This window comes from Sus scrofa, chromosome 2, assembly GCF_054392235.1.
Source record: "Sus scrofa isolate SSC_HxYL_T2T_F1_AM1 chromosome 2, Sscrofa_HxYL_maternal_Yorkshire_Landrace_v2.0, whole genome shotgun sequence".
Classification (NCBI taxonomy): domain Eukaryota; kingdom Metazoa; phylum Chordata; class Mammalia; order Artiodactyla; family Suidae; genus Sus; species Sus scrofa.
Genome location: NC_139384.1, coordinates 67,421,151 through 67,442,897, shown reverse-complemented (window position 1 = coordinate 67,442,897; position 21,747 = coordinate 67,421,151). Strand labels below are relative to the sequence as shown.

General features: G+C 45.9%; 1 protein-coding gene across 26 annotated transcripts in view; it reads right to left on the bottom strand.

Annotated features, from left to right (window-relative positions):
- Window positions 1-21,747, bottom strand: part of PBX4 (PBX homeobox 4) — a 60,223-nt gene that overhangs the window by 23,886 nt on the left and 14,590 nt on the right. For all 26 annotated transcript variants that reach the window (XR_014837378.1, XR_014837379.1, XR_014837380.1 and 23 more), the window contains exon 2: window positions 14,639-14,712. Coding sequence is in view for 8 of the 26 variants with exons in the window: in XM_085012240.1 (XP_084868366.1) it covers window positions 14,639-14,712 (74 nt within the window). In the remaining 18 variants the exon portion in view is untranslated. The remainder of the gene's footprint in view (window positions 1-14,638; window positions 14,713-21,747) is intronic.

The window sequence follows — 21,747 nt, the reverse complement described above, 5'->3', positions numbered from 1 at the left end:
ACACCAGATCCTTAACCCACTGAGGGGGGCCAGGGATCGAACCCACGTCCTCATGGATACTAGTTGGGTTCATTACCATGAAGCCACAACAGGAACTCTGACGTCTTCTGACACAAGCTACAACATGAATGAACTCTGATTCGAGCCCTAGTCTGGGAACGTCCATATGCCACACAAGTGGCCCTAAAACAACAACGACAACAACCAAAAAAAAAGGAAGAAAGGAAGGAAAAAAAGAAAACTTCACTCCTTTTTGTTTTTTGGCAACACCAGAGGTATTTGGAAGTTCCAGGGCCAGGGACTAAACCTATGCCACAGCAGTGACAACACCAGATCCTTAACCCATTGAGCCACCAGGGAACTGCTATAGTCCTTGATTTGTTTATTTGTCTATACTAACCCATCTGTCTATCCAACAGAACTTTCCCAGTGATGGAATGTTCTAGATCTTCACTAACATAGGAGCCATCAGTTACCTGTGGCTACTGAGCATCTGAGATATGAATAGTGTGGCTGAAAATAACTCCTTATTTAATTTTCTTTTTTTTTTTTGGTCTTTTGTCTTTTTAGGGCCGCACCCATGGCATATGGAGGTTCCCAGGGTAGGGGTCTAATCAGAGCTACACCATAGCCACAGCAACGAAGGATCTGAGCTGCATTTGAGACCTACACCACAGCTCACAGCAACGCCAGATCCTTAACCCATTGATCAAGGCCATGGATCAAACCCGCAACCTCATGGTTTCTAGTCAGATTCGTTAACCACTGAGCCATGACAGGAACTCCCAGAACTCCTTATTTAATAATACTTCGTTTTATTTTATTTTATGGCCACACCCACGGCATATAGAAGTTCACAGGCCAGGGATTGAATCTGAGCCTGAAGCTGTGGGAATGCCAGATCCTTTAACCCACTGTGCCAGGCCAGGGATTGAACCTGAGCCTCTGAAGCAACCAGAGCCACTGCAGGCTGATTCTTAATCTACTGTACCACAGTGGGAACTCTTAATTATACTTGATTTTAATTAATTCAAATGTAAATCACCCCCATGGGCTGGACCACAGCTCTAGTCTACAGCTGCACAGGAGTGGAGGCTGATCAGAATTGGAGGCTCTACTCATGAGTCACCCTGAGATGGGAGGTGGGGGCAGGAAAAACGCTCCAAGCAACCTGAAAAAAACCCCCCAGCTCTAGGGGATAGGCTCGCTGCACAGCCACGAAGAAATACTATATATGGGTCTTAGCCCTGGGTCTAGCCAATCACAAAAGGGAAGTGAACTGTAGAAGTCACACAGAGGTCCAAAGGGCAGTCTGGGTACAGACCCAACTGGAAGGCTGAAGCTACCAATCATGATACTATGATTGCAACAGACTTGAGTAGCTGAGAAGGAAGGGAAATAAAGGTAAAAAACTGCTGGATTACTTCTGCCTGACAGCTCGAAGCCAGGCCCTTGCACTGCGGTGAGAAAATACTAGGGCGTTCCCTTGTATGATGGGTTATTTACACTCACTCCGGACAGCAGCTGCCTGTGCTCCTGCAGCACAAGGAGGGCTCCCAGACTTGAAAGCCAGACTGGTGGAGCCGGGATTTCTTGTTCCTCAGAGACACAGCAAACACAAGCAACCAAGCCGAGGCACAGATGTGTAACTGGAGGCCAGCATAGGGGACAATTACAGCTGGGAGATGACAGAGCAGGCTTCTCTGTGTTAGTTGCCTGGGATACCTGGTGGCTGGCTCTTTAAGGGGCTGACCACGTACGCCCAATGTTTCTTTCTTTTTCTTTTTTCCCCTTTTTTGGCCGCCCCAGAGCATATGGAAGTTCCTGGGCCAGGGATCAGTCTGAGCCACAGTTGTCTGCTACGGCAATGCCACATCCTTTAACCCACTGTATTGGGCTAGGGATTGAACCTGCATCCTGGCGCTGCAGAGATGCTGCTGATCCCATTGCACTATAGTGGGAAACTCCCTGAGATTTCTTTCTTTCTTTTCCTTTTTTTGTTGTGGTCTATTTGTCTTTCTAGGGCCACACCAGAGGCATGTGGAGTTTCCCAGGGTAGGGGTTGAATTGGAGCTACAGTTGCTGGTCAATGCCAGAGCCACAGCAATGCAGAATCCAAGCCATGTCTGTGACCTACACCACAGTTCATGGCAACACCAGATCCTTAACTTGCTGATTGAGGCCAGGGATTGAACCTGTGTCCTCATGGATGCCAGTCAGGTTCATTAACGGCTGAGCCACATTGGGAACTCCTGAGATTTCTTTTTTACCCAAGTTGGCACTCAAGTTCACCTGGAGGCAAAGCCCGGCCCCAGACCAGTGTGTGGGACTGTTCCCTCTCTGGAGCTAAGTCACTGAACACAGGCTCTGCCTTAGTCCTTGTCAACACAACATACCTAAAACTCAAATAATTCTGAGTTCTGTAATGCACTCAGCCCCAAGGGTTTCAGAAAAGGGACTGGGCCAGTATTGTGTCCTCCCAGCTAAATTCAAAGCTCTTCCAAAGAGTTTATTTGTTGTCTTCAGGACAGGCTCTCCAGATACCAAGGACGGCTGCATCAAGGGATTTGGGGGAGGGGGTGTACTCCTAGGGTATCCTTGACCTTCAGAGATTGCTGAAGGCAGGACCACTCTACACATAGTGTAGAGATCACAGGTGGAGCGCCTGCACCCCGACCCTGGAAGGTGTCCTCCGAGTCCCTCCTACAGGCCGGAGGAGGCATTAGAAGGCAATTCTTGGAACTAACTCTTAAGGCTTCCAGGAAAGCCCGCCAGCATGGTTTACCTGGAGGATGGCTTTCTTTTGAGGATGATACAGATGATAAGCCTTGTGTTCTAAGTCAGACCCCAGACACTCAATCTTTCTGAACCTCATAAGGTGTACAGGATAAAAAGGATTTCACTTAGGAGGTATTGGTCACCAGAAAGAGTTCTTCATTCAACAACAATATAAGGTGTGGGGAGTTCCCGTTGTGGCTCAGTGGTAACAAACCTGACTAGTCTCCATGAGGATGTGGGTTTGCTCCCTGGCCTTGCTCAGTGGGTTAAGGATCCAGCATTGCCATGAGCTGTGGTGTAGGTCACAGACTTGGCTTGGATCTGGTGTTGCCATGGCTGTGGCGTAGGCCGGCAGTTGTAGCTCTAATTCTAACCCTAGCCTGAGAACCTCCATATGCCTCAGTAGGCCCTAAAAAAAAGTATGTATACTATGTGCTGTGTACCAGGGCAGTCCTAGGACCAAGCCCATCCTAGACCTTGAATTCATGGGAGGACACAGATGGTGGAGGCCAGGGACCATTATGAATGCAGTGAGAGGTGGCCGCAAAGACAGTGCCTGGGGCCTGTGCGGACAGGATTTCTTCCCAGAACCAGGACAGGGAAAACACATAGATTGTCTTTAGGTTACTAGGGTGCAACTCCCTCTCTCTGGCGCTTCAACTATGCTCATTTGTATGTTTTGTTTGTTTCTTTGTTTGCCTGTTTGTGTGTGGTGTGTGTGTGTGTGTGTGTGTGTGTGTGTGTGTGTGTGTATTTTGGTCATGCCACAGGCACGGGGAAGTTGGCCAGGGATCCACCAGAGGCACAGCAGTGTTGACGAAGGATACTTAACCAGCTGCACCACAAAGAAAACTCCTCTGCTCATCTCTGAAACATGAATAAAGTAAGCAGGAAAGTTGGGGCAGTGATGCTGGGAAGTGCAGAGCTGACAGCTATGGCCCATGCTCCATCAGTGCCCACTGGGTTTTAAATGCTCTGTGCAGGTTCAGTCTTTACCCTAAAGTCCTGCCACATTAGCCAGAGGGAAATGTGAGAGATGAGGGTGAAATCAAGAAGCTGATGTAACAAAGAGAAAAAAAATTGGAGTTCCCGGCATGGCTCAGGGGTTAACAAATCTCACTAGCATCCATGAGGATGCAAGTTCAATCCCTGGCCTTGCTCAGTGGGTTAAGGATCTGGTATTGCTATGGCTATGGTGTAGGCTGGCAGCTACAGCTCTGATTTGACCCCTAGTTTGGCAACGTCCATATGCCACAGGTGCGGCCCTGAAAAGTGGAGGAGGGGGGGAAGAAGCTGATGTGCCATCTCCCAATTGGGTGCCCCAGGAGGCCCAGCCCACTGTTCATTGGGCAGAGGCCCATGGAAACCCGTGCAGGATCAGGACCCTGAATAGTTTTCTTTGGGCCAAGGCTTGGTCATTCCTGGTCATGGGGTTAGGGGAAGCTGAGCAGAACTGAGCTTTCATTTTCTTTCCTTCCAGAGTTGGCCCTTCTTGAGACTGGAAGGTCTGTGGTCCGTGTGTTGGCCACATGGTGCTCTCACAACTGCTCTTCCTATTGATATGAAAAGACACCAGGCCACACTGAATTGGACATTTAGGCAGCGAAGCCTTGTGCTTTCCAAGGCTGATCTGTGCTTCCTCATCCCTGAGTCATCGTGCCCCCAAATGTACCAGGCATTCCAATGTTTGAACCAATGAGTGGAAAGAAAGCATGGTTTTCTGAAGAAATACCCAGATCTATTGCATGGCCTGTGTTCTGAGCCCCACAGCTGCCTTGGGACTCAGCCTCGGTGGAGTCAGAAGCCCTGCGTGTGGTCCTTGCAGCCTGGGAAGATGGGACAGGGCAACAGCGTGGGCTAAAATGGACACCTCAGCCTGTCCTGACAGCAGTAGGTGTCAAGTTTTTCTTTTTCTCCAGAAACTGATGAGTTTGAAGCTGACCAATGGCTGCAGTCACATATGGACATACAGAACCAGATGGAGTAAAAAGGAGACATGCCCAGACGGCGCACCCACAGCTCTCAAGAACCGGTTTCCTGATCAGCCCCAGCATCTCACCAATGGGAAAAACAAAGAACTACAGCTTCCTGATTTTTTTTTTTTTTTTTTTTTGTCTTTTTGCTATTTCTTTGGGCCGCTCCCGCGGCATATGGAGGTTCCCAGGCTAGGGGTCGAATCGGAGCCGCAGCCACTGGCCTACGCCAGAGCCACAGCAACGCGGGATCCGAGCCACGTCTGCAACCTACACCACAGTTCACGGCAACGCTGGATCGTTAACCCACTGAGCATGGGCAGGGACCGAACCCGCAACCTCATGGTTCCTAGTCGGATTCGTTAACCACTGCGCCACGACGGGAACTCCCCTGATTTTTTTTTTCAAGAGTAATGGGCAATATATAAATCACAGACAAGAATCTCCTATTATAGAGATCTGCCGTCACTACACTTCTTGGAATTAGATGTCCGTATTTCTCCCACAGATTTTTGTCCTAATGTACCACTATTATTTTTATGATCTTCTGACTTGCCTTTCATACTGTTATGTGCCAACCACCACACATATTCATATACATAAATAATATAAACAGAAATTAAATTTTTTCCCTGTGACCATGAAGCTCTAAATGAAGCATTTGGAATCTTGAAAAGATACTGTGTAGAAAAGCACTGACCCTTGTCCAAAGGTAGGGTCTTTGCCATCCCCTTCTGGGAGGTCACCTCTGGCTACTTGGAACCTTATGCCTGACAGTAGTGTCTCCGTTTGCCTGGGGCCCTTGAGTCACACTGGAGAGCCTGCGGCTAACTTGCTGGGGGCTGCCACGAAGAACTACAGCTTCCTGATTAAAGTACTTTTAAGAATTGCTTTTTAGGGGGTTCCCTGGTGGTTTAATTGTTAGGATTTGGTGCTTGCACTGATGCAGCCAGGTTTGATCCCTGGTCTGGGAACTGAGATCCCACATCAAGCTGCTGCACACTGCAGCTAAAAAAATAAATAAAAATAGCTTTTTATTACTATTAAATTCCCTATTTTGCTAGCTAAGTTGTCGATAAAAACCTCAGAGACCCATATATCCAAGGAGCTCTGATGAGAGAGCCAAATGTTGAAACAATGGGGAGATCCCCAAAGGCCCCCTGACCCCCGGGGCTGCAGCAGGCTGGGGCTGGCAGGGGGACAGGACACCTCAGAGAGAGGCACCAACACTGGGAGATTTTTATGAGGGTGAATCAATATCACACAATTCAGTGGTACTAAGAGCATGTAGCTGTAGCCAATGTCTCCAGGAGCTGCATACACAGCCCCTGGAGTTGTGGTGTGTCCCCCATGGGCAGTTTCTTTCAACCCACAAGATTCTCAGATTTTGTCACTCATACAGTTGCAGGAATGCTGCTTATCCTGTTCATACTGTGCACTGAAGAGAGTGCAGGGAGGGGTTGAGGGCAAACTTTAAATCTCAAAAAAACAAAAACAATCCCCCCCAAAACCAACCTTTGTTTACTAAAAGCCACAATATTTGCTCCTCATAATTTAAATAAGGAATGGACCAGATAGGCCACTAGACATTCAAACACCCGTGAGAGGCACCTGAGTGGGAGCTTAGTGTGGGACATGATAGCCCTGGAGGGCAGAGGGCATCTGCAGTGGAGGGTGAGGGTGACTTGGTGGGGGACAGTCAGTGGCTGAGGTGGTTCTTACTGTCAGAGATGGGTGTTACAAATCTGGAGAGAGACAGGGAAGGGATGGATGGGAGTTTGGGGTTAGCAGATGCAAACTATTATATCTAGAATGGGTAAATAACATGGTCCTACTGTATAGCACAGGCAACTATATTCAATATCCTGTGATAAACCATAATGGAAAAGACTATGAAAAAGAATGTATACACATGTCGGAGTTCCCGTCGTGGCACAGTGGTTAACGAATCTGACTAGGAGCCATGAGGTTGCAGATTTGATCCCTGGCCTTGCTCAGTGGGTTAAGGATCTGGCATTGCTGTGAGCTGTGGTGTAGGTCATAGACGCCGTTTGGATCCCGAGTTGCTGTGGCTCTGGTGTAGGCCAAGGCTACAGCTCCGATTAGACCCCTAGCCTGGGAACCTCTATATGCTGCGGGATCGGCCCTAGAAAAGGCAAAAAGACGAAAAAAAAAAAAAAAAGTATATATATGTATAACTGAGTCACTATGCTGAACGGTAGAAATTAACACAACACTGTACATCAACGATACTTCAATAAAAGAAAAAAAAATTTTTTTTTTTGGTCTTTTTTTTTAGGGCTGCACCCACGGCATATGGAAGTTCCCAGGCTAGGAGTCACACAGCCATAACAATGCGGGATCTGAGCTGTGTCTGCGACCTACACCCCAGCTCAAGCAATGCCAGATCCTTAACCCACTGAACAAGGCCAGGGGTCGAGCCCATGTCCTCATGGATTCTAGCTGGGCTCATTACCACTGAGCTACAAGGGGAACTCTAATAAAAATTTTTAAATATCTGTAGAGAGAAAAATCGAATGAACTCTGTGATGTTGAACTAGAATTAAAGATACTGAAATGGAAATTCTCTTGTGGTGTAGGGAGTTAAGGATCCAGGGTTGTCACTTCAGTGGCTTGGGTTGCTGCTGTGGTGCAGGTTTGATCCCTGGTCTGGGAAATTCCACATGCTGTGGGTGTAGCCAAAAAAAAAAAAAAAGATGTTGAAATGCACTCATGGTTTTTAATATATGCAGATATAGAAAAAATAGATGTGTGTGTGTACACATATGTAAGTATCAACCACAAATACACCTTAGCTCTGTGCCCTGAGAGTGAGTGACCAGAGCAGTAACATCTCATTAGCAACATGCACATCCAAGGTCAAAATCTACTCTAAAGGAAGCCAGGACTCCTGGAGAAACTGCTGACTCTGGCGGGGCAGAGAGGGAAGAATACGAGCCTGGGACACTTTATGGCAGCAACAAAAGGAGCACCCAAAGGCCAATGGTGACACGTTAGAAGGGCATGCAGCCAGCTTGAAGGGGCTCACACTAGCCAAATCAGGGCCAATTTGAGCACCAAAATGAGTGAGGATAATAACAGATAGTGATAAGACTCAACCAACCTAGACTGATACAAAATACAAAAATGAAGAAATGGAAAATTTAATGAGGTATAGTCTCAGAGTATCTCCTATAGAACACTTATTACAAAGGGAAAAAGAGCAACATTAAAAAGGAGAAGCCTGAGAGTTCCTATTGTGGCTCAGTGGGTTAAGAACCTGAGTAGTATCTATGAAGATGTGGGTTCGATCCTGGACCACCTCAGTGGATTAAGAATCCCATGTTGCTGTGAGCTGCAGGTCACATAAGGTTTTAAATAGCAACTACAAACAGATATGCCCACATTTAAGTCCTTTGGCCAACACACTTCATTCCACTTCAAATCATACATCTAATAGCCACCTTGACATTTCCACTTAAATTTATAATAGAAATCTTAAATTTAACATATTTGCACTCTTTAAAAACTGAAATATAGGAGTTCCCATGGTGGCTCACCAGGTTGAGAACTTGATATGTGTCCGTGAGGATGTGGGTTTGATCCCCGGCCTTGCTCGGTGGGTTAAGGATCTGGTGCTGCCATGAGCTGCAGTGTAGGTCACAGATGTGGCTCGGCTGTGGTGTAGGCTGGCAGCTGTAGCTCCAATTCGACCCCTAGCCTAGGAACATCCATATGCCGCAGGTGCCGCTCTAAAAGAAAAAAAAGAAGTCTGGGAGTTCCATGGTGGCTCAGTGGGTTAAGGATCTGGTGTTGTCACTGCTGTAGCTCTGGTTACAGCTGTGGCTCAGGTTTGATCCCTGGAATTTCTCCATGCTGTGGGCATGCCCCACCCCCCCACCAAAAAAAGTAGTCTAGCAGACACCATCTCATTTGAGTGATCAGAATTAATGTCGCCAGTAGGGTAGAGTGGAATTCCCGTCATGGCTCAGCGGAAATGAATCCATGAGGACACAGGTTCGATCCCTGGCCTCGCTCAGAGCGTTAAGGATCTGGTGTTGCCATGAGCTGTGATGTAGGTCACAGACTTGGCTTGGATCTGGTGTTGCTGTGGATGTGGCGAGGGCCGGTGGCTACAGCTCCGAATAGACCCCTAGCCTGGGAACCTCCATATGCTGCAGGTGCAGCCCTAGAAAAAACAAAAAACAAACAAAAAAAACCACATGAGAACATATGTGGTGTAGGTCGCAGGTGCGGCTTGGATCTGATGTTGCTGTGGCTCTGGCATAGGCTGGTGGCCACAGCTCCGATTGGACCCCTAGCCTGGGAAGCTCCATATGCCGAGGGTGCGGCCCTAAAAAAAAAAAAAAAAGGAGAGAGAGAAAGAGAGACAAAACAAAACAAAACAAAACAAAACATAGGGGACAGAGCAAATGTGGGCACCAATGACCAGCCTCTGCATGAGAGGAGGCATCACTTCATTTTGAGGATGTATAGTGGAAATCTAATCATGAGGACACACCAGATAAACCCAGATGGAGGATCAACTAGAGTGGAAAAGATAAAAACCATAAAAAAAAAAAAAAAACCCACAAAAAACCCCAGGTGGAGGGTCCTGCCTGTGATCTTCCAGATGGTCAAGGTCATGAAAGTCAAGGAAATATGAGGGCCTGTCACAGATGGAACAAGACCAAAGAGATGTGATAAATGCAAAATGCAATTTTGACCTTTTATTTTTTATTTTTTATTTTATTTTTTTTGCTTTTTTAGGGCTGCACCTGAGGCATATGGACCAGGCTAGGCGTTGAATTGGAGCTATAACTGCCAGCCCAAGCCACAACCACAGCAATGCAAGATCTGAGCTGCGTGTGCGACCTACACCACAACAGTTCATGGCAATGCTGGGTCCTTAACCCACTGAGAGAGGCCAGGGATCGAACCTGAATCCTACGGATCATAGTCAGGTTCGATATCGCTGAGCCACGACAGGATGTCTGAAATTTTGACTTTTTTGTCTTTATAAAGGACATTATTGAGACAACCGGCAGAGCTTGAATGAGACCTGAGGATTCCATGGTGGTGAGGTATCAGTGTTCCTTTCCCGACTGTGACAGTTGTCCTGTGGGTAAACAAGAGACTGTCCTTGTTTGTTGGAAATACGCTCAAACATGCAGGGGTCATGGGGCATGGCAGCAATTTACTCTCCAATAGTTCAGGGAGAAAATGTATTTCCACTGCTCTTAAAACATGGATATAAATCTGTGATTGTTTCAAAGTAAAGTTAAATACACCCAATCAAACATACGAGAACAGGAATTCCCGCCGTGGCTCAGTGGTTAACGAATCTAACTGGGAACCATGAGGTTGCGGGTTCGATCCCTGGCCTTGCTCAGTGGGTTAAGGATCCGGTGTTGCCATGAGCTGTGGTGTAGGTCACAGATTTGGCTTGGATCCTGCTTTGCTGTGGCCCTGGTGTAGGCTGGTAGCTACAGCTCCGATTAGACCCCTAGCCTGGGAACCTCCATATGCTGCAGGTGTGGCCCTAGAAAAGAAAACAAACAAACAAACAAATATGAGAACAAACGTAGACGCTTAAGGCTATAGTGGCTTTGTAAACCAAATGGAACATAAGCTTCCAGATTACAGAATACATGGAGGATAAAAGAATTAGAACAGAAATACATCACAAGCTGGCTTTTACGAAAAGTGGTGATAAAGATAACTGATAAAATGTTGACTTCTACCTATTAAGAAGTGACACCATGAAGATCCATAATGGGATATTTCTTTTTTTTTTTTTTTTTTTTTTTTTGTCTTTTTGCCATTTCTTGGGCCGCTCCCACGGCATATGGAGGTTTCCAGGCTAGGGGTCGAATCAGAGCTGCAGCCACCGGTCTATGCCAGAGCCACAGCAAGGTGGGATCCGAGCCGCATCTGCAACTTACACCACAGCTCATGGCAACGCCGGATCCTTAACCCACTGAGCAAGGCCAGGGATAGAACCCACAATCTCATGGTTCCTAGTCAGATTTGCTAACCACTGAGCCACAACGGGAACTCCATAATGGGATATTTCTTTAAACCAATATGGTTCCCAAAATCTGCTGTCATTAAAAAAACAAGTATAAAAAATCATGTCCACAATGGGATACTACTTCTCACCCACTAGGATGGCTATCATAAAAACTAACAAACCCAGTAAATAACAAATGTTGAAGAAGATATAGAGAAACTGGAACCCTTATGCACTGCTGGTTAGAAGTGTAAAATGGTGTAGTTGCTGTGGAAAAAACCAGCCTGGCAGTTCCTCAAAAAGTTAAATATACAAATACTGTGTGATTCAGTAATTCCACTCCTGCCTATATACCCCAAATAACTGAAAGCAAAATCTCAAAAGGATATTTGCACAGATATTAGCATCATTATGCTATATATAGCTATTGTAATGGCTACAATAGCCATTTACAAATGTCCCACAACGAATGGATAAACAAAATGGAGCATTATTTAGCCTTTAAAAGGAAGCAAATTTCAGGAGTTCCCTCTGTGGCACAGTAGGTCAACGATCCAGTATTGTCTCCGTGGTGGCACAGGTTTGATCCCCAGCCTGGGCAGTGGCTTGGGGATCTGCTGTTGCCACAGCTATGGCATAGGTCACAAATCCATATGGCTCTAATTTGATCCCTGCCTCAGGAAGCTCCCTGTGTCATGGGTGTGGCAAAAAAAAGAAAATAAAAAAAAAAGGAAGCAAATTCTGACACATGCTATAACACAAATCTTGACGATATGATGCTAGGTAAAATAAGCCAGACACAAATGGACAAATACAGCATAAGTCTGTTCATATGAGGTACTTAGAGTAGTCAAATTCATAAAGACATAAAGTAGAATGGAGGTACCAGAGGCCAGGGGAGTGGGGAATGGAGAGTTAGCATTTAATGAATACGGAGTTTTAGTTTAGGAAAATGCAAAAGTTCTAGGGATGGCAGTGATGACTGTACAACGGTGTGAATGTACTTAATGCCACTGAACTGTACACTTAAAATGGTTAAAATGGTAAATTTTATTTTATATATATTTTATAACAACAAAAGTTTTTCAAAATGTGGGGAAGGAAAAGAATATCACATCTTTAAAGCATTTGGATGAAACTTAAATGTAGGTTCAAAATTGAATTTCTCAGGAGTTCCCATTGTGGCTCAGCGGTAACCAATCCTAGTAGTATCCATGAGGACAAGGGTTACGATCCCTGGCCTCACTCAGTGGGTTAAGGATCCTGAGTTGCCATGAACTGTGGTGTAGGTCACAGACAGGCTCAGATCCTGTGTTGCTGTGGCTGTGGTGCAGGCTGGCAGCTATAGCTCCGATTGGACCCCTAGCCTGGGAACTTCCATATGCCATGGGTGTGGCCCTAAAAATTTTTTTTTTTTTAATTTGAATTTCTCAGGGTTCCCTGGTGGCTCAGTGAGTTAAGGATCCAGCATTGTCACTGGAGCAGCTAGGGTCACTGCTGTGGTTCAGGTTTGATCCCTTTGATCTCTGGCCCAGGAATTTTTGTGGGCCATGGGCACAGGCCAAAAAAAAAAAAAAAGGGGAATTCCTCTTTCAGTCACCAGATAATTCACATAGCCTTACATATATGAACTCACACAATTTTCAATAACGATGAGTTGTGTTATTACTGTTCCCAATTCACAGAGAAGGACTGGGGACAGAGAAAATTTCAGTCATGTGCTAGGGTCATGGAGTCAGAGGCAAAGCGTTATTCACCCTGTCACTGCTCTCAGCCACTATCCAAGTCAAATACTTGTCAATCTTGCACCAAAACCATGTTCAGAAAGAAACATACTTTTGTACCACATACATACTTTCCACAAGCTCCAGGTGACACACCATATTAAAAAAATTGATCTCAATGAAAACCAACCTTGGAGTTCCCTGGTGGCTTAGTGGGTTAGGGGCTTGGCATTGTCACTACTATGGATAGGGTTACTGCTGTGGCATGGGTTTGATCCCTGGTCTGGGAACTTCTACATGCCATGGGTTAGACAGAAAAAAACAAAAACAAAAACAAAAACCCAACTCATTCTAAGAAATCAAGTGACAGAATTTTTCTTTTTTTTTGACAACCTTTTTCTTGATGACTTTGGTTTCAATGATGTCTTCCTCTTCTTTGGTGGCTTCCCTTTTTTTTTTTTTTTTGCTTTTTAGGGCCACACCCATGGCATGTGGAGGTTTCCAGGCTAGGGGGTTGAATCAGAGCTATAGCCGCCGGCCTACACCAGAGCCACAGCAATGCCAGATCCCAGCCACGTCTATGACCTACACCACAGCTCACGGCAATGCCAGATCCCCAACCCACTGAGTGAGGCCAGGGATCGAACATGCAACCTCATGGTTCCTAGTCAGATTCGTTAACCATTGCGCCATGACGGAATTCCGTGGCTTCCCTTATAAACTATCTTCAAATTGTTATTAACCTTGACCAAATGACCAAAGTCAGCACCACCAATGATAGGACTTATTGACAGCATGTACTCCGACATGATGCACTGAGAAGGACACAACAACGCTTCCGTGGGATTCCTGCCAAAGATGCACAACCTTAGCCTAATCATGAGGAAAGAACAGATAAACCATTCTGAGGGACACTCTATAAAATGACTGAGCAGTTCTTAGCAAAAGTGTGAAGGTTGTGGATGATGAGGATTGATGGAGGAAACTTCAGAGATTGGTGGAGACCAAGGAGACACCATGACTATATGTTATGCAGGATCTCAGACCAGAAAAAGGGCATTTAGGACAAAAACTGGGGAAATTTAAATAGGGCCCATTGCTCAATTACAGAGCATTGTACCAACATCAATTTCCTGGTTTTATTTTTTATTTTTTAATTTAAATTTTTTGGAGAGTCCCAGGCCAGGGATTGAACCCATGCCACAGCAGGCACCTGAACTACAGCACTGACAGTGTTGGATCCTTAACCCAATACACCTTCGGGGAACTCCAGTTTCCTGGTTTTAATTATTGCAGTATGGCTCTAAGGGCATTGCCATTAGAAAGAGCTGTGAGAAAGGTATAGGAGAACCCTCTGTACTAGTTTTTCAACTTTTCTGAAAGTCTAAATTCAAAATAAAGAATATTTTGTTTTGTTTTTTTGTCTTTTTAGGGCCACACTCATAGCATATGGAGGTTCCCAGGCTAGGGGTCTAATCGGAGCTGTAGGCGCCGGCCTATGCCACAGCCATAGCAACACTAGATCTGAGCCACGCCTGAGACCTGCACCACAGCTCACTGCAACGCTGGATCCTTAACCCACTGAGCAAGGCCAGGGATGGAACCCACAACCTCATGGTTCCTAGTCGGATATGTTTCCACTGCGCCACGATGGGGAACTCCAAAATAAAGATTTTTTTAAAATTTTTTAAATTTTTTTAATTTATTTATTTATTTATTTATTTATTTTTTTAGATTTTTTTTTTTAAACAAAAGTTTCCGCAGTAGCAGAAGCTTTGGTGGGGATTACTTTGGATGCCTAAAACAAGCAAATAAAATTGTGATTCTACTTTCCTAATTCTGTCATCTTAGATCCTTTTGTAAAACAACATAATGCCATGGTGCTTCTGAGGCCTTATAGCTAGAATGCAGCTGCTTGTTACTCTCTGGCAATGGTATTTCTCTAGTTACAAAATAAGTGAATGGGATGCACCAGGAGGCAGGGCTCTGTCAAGGAAGGCAGAAACAACCATCTGGACCATCTGCTGCCAGAGAGGGATGTGACAAGCAAGACAGCCCATGACAGCCCATGTTAGGGCTGAGCCAGGACCAAAGGTGCGAGGTTGTTGTGGTCCTAGATCCACATAGGAAGTGTCTTCTCAATAGCCTACCTGTCTTTTCCTTGATCTCACAGAGCACGCTGAAGAGAGCAGGCTTCATCCGATGGCAATTCAGAGCATGCTTTCTGAAAGAGAGGCGACAGAGGAGCAGGTGAGAAAGGGAGGGAGTCATTCTGGGCATGAGAGTAAAGATTCTCCATACTGAGTCTGCCAGTTCTGTTGAAACCCCCCCCCCTTTTTTTAAATTAGGGCCCCACCTGCAGCATAAGAAGGTTCCCAGGCTAGGGGTTGAAATGGAGCTGCAGCCGCAGCCGCCAGCCTGCACCACAGCCACAGCAATGCCAGATCTGATCCGCATCTGCTACCTACGCTGCAGCTTGTGGCAATGCTGGATCCTGAGCGAGGCCAGGGATCAAACCCGAGTCCTCATAGATACTAGTTCAGGTTCTTAACCCACTGAGCCACAGCGGGAACTCCTACACTTGGCTTTTTAAGAGACCAGGATCTGGAGTTCCCATCATGGCTCAGAGGTTAGCAAACCCGACTAGCACCCGTGAGGACGCAGGTTCAATCCTTGGTCTCGCTCGGTGGGTTAAGGATCCAGCGTTGCGGTGAGCTGTGGTGTAGGTTGCAGTCTTGGCTTGGATCCCGAGTTGCTGTGGCTGTGGTATGGGCCAGGGGCTACAGCTCTGATTTGACCCTTAGCCTGGAAACATCCATATGCTGTGGGTGTGGCCATAAAAAGATTAAAAAAAAAAAAAAAGAGAGAGAGAGAGAGAGAGAGAGAGAGAGACCAGGATGCTGTGGGGGAAGGAGGGAAGTTAGAGAGGCAAATGGGGCTGACAGGCAGAGCCTTATCTAAGTCAGTGGAATGACCCTCGCTTTTGTTCACCTGTGATGGAAATTGTGTTGGCAGAAGGATGGCCCCCAAAGAGGCCCACATGCTAATCCTCAGAACGACTTAACAAGGGAAAAAGAATTCTGCAGATGATTAAAGTTAAGAACGTTGAGGTGGGATGTTTAACTTGGATTATACAGATGGGCTCAATCTAATCGCATGACTTTGGAAGTGGACAAACTGTCCCATCTCTGGTCAGCGAAAGAGATGCGATGGCAGGGGTCAGAGACAGTACGTTGTGGGCTTTGAAGATGGAGGAAGGAAGGGACTAGGAGCCAAGGACTGCAGGTTGGCCTCCACAAGCTGGAGAAAGCAAGGAAACGGACCCTCATCCAGAAGGAATGCCCTACCAACATGTTCATTTCAGCCCAATGAGAGCCACGTTGGACTCGGAAGCTACAGAAATGGAAGATAATAAACGTATCTGTGGGGTTTTTTGGGCTGCCCTGTGGCATATGGAGTTCACGGACTAGTGGTCAGATCCAAGCCGGAGTTTTGATCTACATGACACGGCAGCTGCGGCAATGCAGAAATGCTGCCTATCCCAGTGCACCAAGCAGGAACTCCTAGATGTGTGTCTTTTATTTAGTTTTGCTTTTTAGGATTGCCTGTATGGCATATGTAAGTTCCCAGGCTAGGGGGCAAATTGGAGCTACAGCTGCTGGCCTATGCTACAGCCACAGCAATTCTGGATTCTAGCCGTGTGTGCAACCTGCACCACAGCTCATGGCAACACTGGATCCTTAATCCACTGAGTGGGGCCAGGGAACGAACCAGCATCCTCATGGATACTAGTTGGGTTCATTACCACTGAACCACAAGGGGAATTCCAGATGCGTGTTTTTTAAGTCACTAAGTCTGTGGTCATCTGTCATAGTTGGCAATAGAAAACTAATACCGGAGGCAGTGGAGGATTTTACAGAATTCACATGATGTGAATTCCATATCTATTAGTGGATTCTTTTTGAGATGTAATTCACATACCATAAGATTCACCCTTAAGTGTACATACAAATCTGTGGCTTTTAGTAAATTCATGATGTGTAACTATCACCATTATCTAATTCCAGGATATTCTCATCACCCCTAGAAGAAACCATTCCCCTTAGCAGTCATTTCATATTTTCCCTTCCTCCTACTTGGCAACCACTAATCTGCCTCTATAGATCTGTCTCTTCTGGACATTCTGTATAAATGGAAATCATACACTATGTGGTCTTTTGTGACTAGCTTCTTTCACATAGCACGTTTTCATGGTTCATCCAAGCTGCTGTGTTTCATTGCTTCATTCCTTTTTATGGCCATTGCATGAATATATTTTACCCATTCATCGATTGATGGACATTTGGGTTATTTCCACTTTTGGGCTACTATGAATAATGCTGCTATGAACAAGCATATACAATTTTTTGCGTAAGAATATGCCTAGGGGAGTTCCCGTCGTGGCGCAGTGGTTAACAATCCGACTAGGAACCATGAGGTTGCGGGTTCGGTCCCTGCCCTTGCTCAGTGGGTTAACGATCCGGCGTTGCCGTGAGCTGTGGTGTAGGTTGCAGACGCGGCTCGGATCCCACGTTGCTGTGGCTCTGGCGTAGGCCGGTGGCTACAGCTCCGATTCAACCCCTAGCCTGGGAACCTCCATATGCCGCGGGAGTGGCCCAAGAAATGGCAACAACAACAACAACAACAACAACAACAGACAAAAAGACAAAAGACAAAAAAAAAAAATATATATATATATGCCTAGGGACAATGGCTGGGTCATATGGTAATTCTGTTTAACTTTTTGAGAAAATGTCAAACTTGCCAAGTGGCTACACCATTCCCATCAGCAACTTAGGAAGAGCCCAATTTCTCCACATCCTCATCAACACTTGCTACTGTCTTTTTTACTATAGCCACCTTGGTGTGTGTGGGGTGCTATCTCATTCTGGCTATGATTTGCATTTGTCTAATGGCTAATGATGCTGTACATCTTTTCATGTGTTTATCAGCCATTTTTCTTTAGACTCCTTTGCTCATTTAAATTTTTTTATTTTCATTTTTGTCTTTTGTCCTTCTTTAGGGCCGTACCCATGGCATATGGTGGTTTCTGGGCTAGGGGTCTAACCGGAGCTGTTGCCACCGGCCTATGCCAGAGCCACAGCAACGCCAGATCTGAGCCACCTCTGCGACCTATACCACAGCTCATGGCAATGCCAGATCCTTAACCCACTGAGCAAGGGCAGGGACCGAACCCGCAACCTCATGGTTCCTAGTCGGATTCGTTTCTGTTGCGCCACGATGGGAACTCCTGCTCATTTTAATTTTAATTTTATTTTTTTGTCTTTTTAGGGCCGCACCTGTGGCATATGGAAATTCCTGGGCTAGGGGCTGAATCAGAGCAGCAGCTGCTGGCCTACACCGGAGCCGCAGCCACAGCAATGCCAGATCCAAGCCATATCTGTGACTTACACTGCAGCTCACAGTAATGCCAGATCCTTAACCCAATGAGTGGGGCCAAGGATTGAATCCACGTCCTCAAGGATACCAGTCGGGTTAGTTACCACTGAGCCACAATGGAAACTCCCCTTTGCTCATCTTTAAATTGGGCTATTTGTGTTTTTATTGTTGAGTCATAAGACTTCCTTATATATTTTGGATACTAGAAGCTAATCAGATATGTGATTTGCAAAATCTTTTCTCCCATTCTGTAAGTTGTCTTTTGATTTTTTTGGGGGGTGGGGGAGCAATGCCCATAGCATGTGGAAATTCTGGGGCCAGGGATTGAATTCAGTAACCAGAGTCACAGCAGGGATGCCAGGTCCTTAAACCACTGAGCCATCAGGGAACTCCTTGACTTTATTTATTTATTTATTTTTTCTCAGCTGCACCTGCAGCATGTGGAAATTCCTGGGCCAGGGATTGAACTCAAGCCATAGCAGCAACCCAAGCCACTGCACTGATAATGGTGGATCCTTAACCCACGGTGCCACAAAAGAAGTTCTTGACTTCTTATATGGCTGCACTCACAGCATATGGAAATTCCCAGGCCAGGGACTGAATCCGAGCCTCAGCTGTGACCCATGCTACAACCGCAGCAACACCAGATCCTTGAGGCACTGCCCCGGGCTGGGGATTGAACCTGCATCTCTGCAGCGACCTGAGCAGCTGCAGTTGGATTCTTAACTCACTGCACCATGGCAGGAACTTTTTTTCTTTTGTTGCTTGTGCTTTAGGTGTCATATCTAAGAAATTGTTGCTTAATTCAAGGTTATAAACGTTATGCCTAGGTTTTCATCCAATGATTTTTTTAATAGGATTGGCTCCTACACTTAGGTATTTCATTCAAGTTAATTTTGTCCATGGTGTAAACTGAGAGTTCAACTTCATTCTTTTGTGCAAGGAGATCCAGTTCTCCCAGCACGATTTGTGGAAGAGACTTATTTATTCTCTCTTCATTGAATGGTGTTGACATCCTTGTCAAAAGTCAACAGATCCTAGATGAGTGGGTTTATTTCTGCACTTTCAATTTTATTTCATTGAGCTATTTGCCTATCCTTAAGTGAACTGCATTTTAAAAAGATCACTGTGGCTGGTCTCTAAAGATGGAACTGGAAGGCAAATATGGAAACAGGAGCACCAGTCTGGAGGTTTATACAGCTGGAATGCTGCTGGCTTAGTTGAGTTACAGCAGCGGACATAAAAAGTAGACAGAGCTTTGGTTTGGGGGCATGGAAGCAACAAGACCTCCTGATAAACTGGTGTGGGATTTTTTGGGCAAGAGGGGATTCAAGGATAACTACTAGTTTCAGGTTTGAGAAACTGGATAAATGTAAACACCATTAACTTCAACAGGGAGACAAAGGCAGCAGTTTTGGGGGAGGAGGGTCTGGAAAGGAGGGCTGTGCTTTGATGAGGTTATACTTAGAGCCTTATGAGCTACCCAGGAGGAGGTATCAGGTAGGCAGCTGGTACATGCACATAGACTTAAGGCTGGAGATGAACAATATAAAGATGGAGTCCTGGGCACAGAGATGGCACTTTAAGCCATAAGACCCGAAGGGGTTACCATAGAAGAATGTAGAGAGGGGTCAGGCTCCAGGCTCAGGCCCATTGACTTCTAGAATTCAAGCAGATGAAGGAGTTCCTGTCATGGTGCAGTGGGTTAAGAATCAGACCGCAGTGTCTTGGTTGCTTCACAGGGCAGGTTTGATACTCAGCTGGGTGCATTGGATTAAAGGATCCGATGTTGCTGCAGCTGAGGCTTAGATTCAGTCCCTGGCCTGGGAACTTCCGTATGCTGCAGGAATCTGAAAAGATTCTGAAACTCAAGCATCTGAAAGGAGACTGGGATCCAAACTGCCAGTTGGGGAGAACCAAGGGGAAGAGTTTCAAGGAGAGAAGAATAATCTGTGAGAAATGCTTCTGAGAGGTAAAGCAGAAGATACCGGAAGAGACCTTGGATTTAGCAACATGGAGGTCACTCTGGTGACTCAGCAGGGGGAGAAGAAGGTTGGGAGAGAGTGGGTGGAGATGGGAGAGGAAGTGGAAGTAGCAACCACAAACTATGACATTTGATCGCAATGGAGGGTAAAGAAATGCAGCAGGGGCTAAAGAAAGAGCATGTATTAATCATGTTTTAATTTTCTGTCTTTTATTATTTATTTGTTTGCTTTTTAGGGCGGCACCTGAGGCTTATGTAAATTCCCTGGCTAGAGGGTCAAATCAGACTACAGCTGCCGGCCTACGCCACAGCCACAGCAACACAGGATCTGAGCTGTGTCTGCGACCTACACCACAGCTCACAGCAACGCTGGATCCTTAACCCAATAAGTGATGTCAGGGATTGAACCTGCATCCCCATGGATAGTAGTCGGTCTAGTTACTGCTGAGCCACAATGGGAACTTCCGAATTTTCTCTCTTTTGTGATGCTTTGACATCCCGATGTAAGGAGAGACTAAGGGTCCTTCCAGGGCTAGCTAAACCCAGATGTGGCAAACAGCTGGCCTGAGAGCATGCCTTTCACATGCAAATTCAAATCCAAAACCCACACTTTCGACTCTCTCCTTCCTTTATCTAACTCTCAGCACCAGCCAATATTTTCCCAGCCCTAAAATTATCCCAGGGCCAGGTACCAGACAATAAGAAATCATTCCTAAGGCGCAGAGGCTGCTGAATTATTTAAACTATCCAGTTCTAAACTTGCTCAAATTGTCTACCCTGCTTGCCCTTTCCTTCCCAAGGAGATCGTAAGAAAGTCTCCTGGCCATGCTTTCCCCTCACTTCTGCCTCTCACTGGGCTTCCCCACTTGGCCCTGCATGGTGTGGCCCACCTCCTCCTCTCAGGAATGGTAAGTGATAAACTTTTTTTTTTCTTTATCTTTTTTTTAGGTCCACAACCATGGCATATAGAAATTCCCAGGCTAGGGGGTGAATTGGAGCTATAGCTGCCAGCCTGCACCACAGCCACAGCAATGCTAGATGGAGTTGCATCTCTGACCTATACCACAGCTCAGGGCAATGCTGTATCTTTAACCCACTGAACAAGACCAGAGGTTGAACTCGAATTCTCATGGATACTAGTCAGGTTCATTACTGCTGGGCCATGATGGGAACTCCCATAAGTGATAAACCCTTCCTTCAAAGTTTTCTCCATGTCTGTCGTCTTAACCATACCTGAATAAAAAAAATCCCAGGTAATGAATCAAGACAGGGTGAGTCAAAGAAGGTTTTCATTTCTTCTTGTACTTTTACCTTAGTTTAATTTTGTCTTTTTAGGGCTGCATCCACGGCATATGGAGGCTCCCAGGCTAGGGGTCGAATCGGAGCTGTAGCTGCCGGCCTGTGCCACGGCCACAGCAACTTGGGATCCGAGCTGTGTCTGCGCCCTACACCACAGCTCTCAGCAACACTGGATCCTTAACCCACTGAGCAAGGCCAGGGATCAAACCCGAAACCTCATGGTTCCTAGTCGGATTCATTTCTGCTGTGCCACGACAGGAAATCCTGTTCTTGTACTTTTAAAGATAGGAGATATTGGCACATGTTTATATGCCCCTGAGTCAGTCTAAGGAGGGAATTTCTTTTCTTTTCTTTTCTTTTTTTCTTTTTTTTTTTCTTTTTTTTTTGGTCTTTTTAGGGCTGTACCTGTGGCATATGGAGGTTCCCAGGCTAGGAATCAAAGTTGAGCCATGATGGGAACTCCAAGGGAGGGAATTTGATAATGCGAGAGAAGAGAGTGAGGGGTGCAGTGGGTAAGAATCCAACTGTAAAGGCTTG